We start from the raw sequence: 2299 nt of genomic DNA on the forward strand, positions 1-2299 counted from the left end.
GGAAAAGGAATATTACTCCTTTTCCAGGTGAGCTGGTAAGTACGGTTGATGAGAGATAAACTGAGCCTAAGTCCTTTCCATATGGTAGGGGACAGTTGGCTTCTAGCGGAAAGTTGAAATTAGGGGGTAGCCTGACCTTCAAATTTAGGAAGGAGTTGGTCTCATGAAGATGGGGATAAGCACAGAGCAACCAGCATGCTCAAAGACAGAAGAGCATGGTGGGGGTGGTCCTGCATGGAGTTAATTATAGTAATAATAGTAGTCTTATTGTTATTATCAGTATTTTTTAAATTAAGTTCTTGCTATGTGGCAGTATGTGTGTTAGGGCACTTAAGATGCACTATCATTATTATGAACACCATTTTGCAGATGGATTAAACATGGCTTGGAGCGCTTAAGGAGCCTCTCCAGGAAGTCTTCCCAGGTAGGGCTCATTACAGCCTCTAAATTCCTTCCCACTGGGTCTTCACTCTCTCCTCAAGCAGGTATGCTGCCATGTTGGGGCTAAACTACACCTCCGTGTCTGAATTCATCCTCATCAGCTTCTCCACCTTCCCTCAGCATCTCCTGCCCGTCTTCTTCCTTCTGTTCCTGCTGATGTACCTGTTCACGCTGCTGGGGAACCTGCTCATCATGGCCACCATCTGGAGCGAGCGCAGCCTCCACACCCCCATGTACCTCTTGCTGTGCGCCCTCTCCATCTCTGAGGTCCTCTACACCTTCGCCATCATCCCGCGCATGCTGGCCGACCTGCTCTCTACTGACCGCTCCATCTCTTTCACGGCCTGTGCCAGCCAGATGTTCTTCTCCTTCACGTTTGGCTTCACCCACTCCTTCCTGCTCACCGTCATGGGCTACGACCGCTACGTGGCCATCTGCCACCCCCTGCGCTACAACGTGCTCATGAGCCCCCGAGGCTGCGCCTGCCTGGTGGCCTGGTCCTGGGCTGGAGGCTCAGTCATGGGGTTGCTGGTGACATCTGCTGTTTTCCACCTCCCCTTCTGTGGTCTCAATGAGGTTCACCATTTTTTCTGCCACGTGCCTCCGCTAATGAAGTTAGCTTGTGGAAACAATGTACTGGGAGTGGCCCTGGGCGTGGGCCTAGTCTGTAGCATGGTCTTGTTGGGTTGCTTTCTCCTCATCCTGCTCTCTTACGCCTTCATCGTGGCCGCCATCTTGAGGATCCCTTCCGCCGAGGGCCGGCACAAAGCCTTCTCCACGTGTGCGTCTCATCTGACTGTGGTCGTTGTGCACTATAGCTTCGCCTCTGTCATCTATGTCAAGCTCACAGGTCTCCACTCTCAGCAAGGCAACATCTTGATAGCCATCACCTACACGGTCCTCACACCTTTCCTGAGCCCCATCATATTCAGCCTCAGGAATGAGGAGCTGAAGAACGCTATGAAGAAGACTTTCCTCAGCAAACTATCTCTCCAGCGTCTGAGTGGCCGGTGTGGAGGTGGTCAGAATATGGTAGAAAGATGAGCATACCCTCATCCGTAAATGGGATTAATAATGACTACCCTGCATGGCTGTTGTAAAGATTGGGGTGTGTGTGTGTGTGTGTGTGTGTGTGTGTGTGTGTGTGAGTGACAGTACCTATTACCTACTGAGTAGGTGCTCAATAAATATTAACTTTTTATTCCCCCTACCTTGGTCTGTGTGTCTGACAATTTTGTATTTTAATCAAGCAGCTTTGTTGAGATATAATTCACATATTGAAAGTACACAATTCAGTTGGTCTTTAGTATATTTATAGAGTTATACAGTTGTCACCTTAATCATTTAAAAATAGTTTTGTCACTCTGAGAAGAAACCCATGTCCCTTCCTTTATTATCAATCACTTCCTACTTCTTCCCAATGCCCTTACCTCCCAGACTCAGGAAATGGCTTTGATGATTTATCTGTTTTGCCTATTCTGGATATTTCATATAAATGGAATCATACACAATGTGGTCTCTTTGAGTAGATCCTTTAATTTAGCACATAGTTCAAGGTTCTTCTATGTTGTAGAATGTACCAGAACTTCATTACTCTTTATTGCCAAATAGTAAGTATGGATAAGTATGGATGGTCTTCCCAGGCAGTGTTGGTGGTAAAGAATATGCCTGCCAATGCAGGAGACATGGGCTTGATCTCTGGGTCAGGAAGATCCCCTGGAGGAATGCATGGCTACCCTCTCCAGTATTCTTTCCTGGAGAAACCCATGGACAGAGGAGCCTGGTGGGTTACAGTCCCAAGGGTTGCAAAGAAGTTCCACAAATCAAATCTCAATCAAAATATGTAACTCTAGGAAAT

General features: G+C 47.4%; 1 protein-coding gene across 1 annotated transcript; it reads left to right on the forward strand.

The window, feature by feature from the left end:
- The first annotated feature begins 495 nt into the window (after positions 1-495).
- LOC109560875 (olfactory receptor 10H2-like) lies at positions 496-1485 on the forward strand. Its single transcript, XM_019963341.2, has one exon. The coding sequence runs from the start codon at positions 496-498 to the stop codon at positions 1483-1485; it is 990 nt and encodes a 329-aa protein (XP_019818900.2).
- The last annotated feature ends 814 nt before the right edge of the window (positions 1486-2299 follow it).

This window comes from Bos indicus, chromosome 7 (assembly GCF_029378745.1).
Source record: "Bos indicus isolate NIAB-ARS_2022 breed Sahiwal x Tharparkar chromosome 7, NIAB-ARS_B.indTharparkar_mat_pri_1.0, whole genome shotgun sequence".
NCBI classification, from domain to species: Eukaryota; Metazoa; Chordata; class Mammalia; order Artiodactyla; family Bovidae; genus Bos; species Bos indicus.

Bases quoted from the DNA above. Each gene is read 5' to 3' on its own strand.
- LOC109560875 (XM_019963341.2), top strand. From the start codon at position 496: ATGTTGGGGCTAAACTACACCTCCGTGTCTGAATTCATCCTCATCAGC.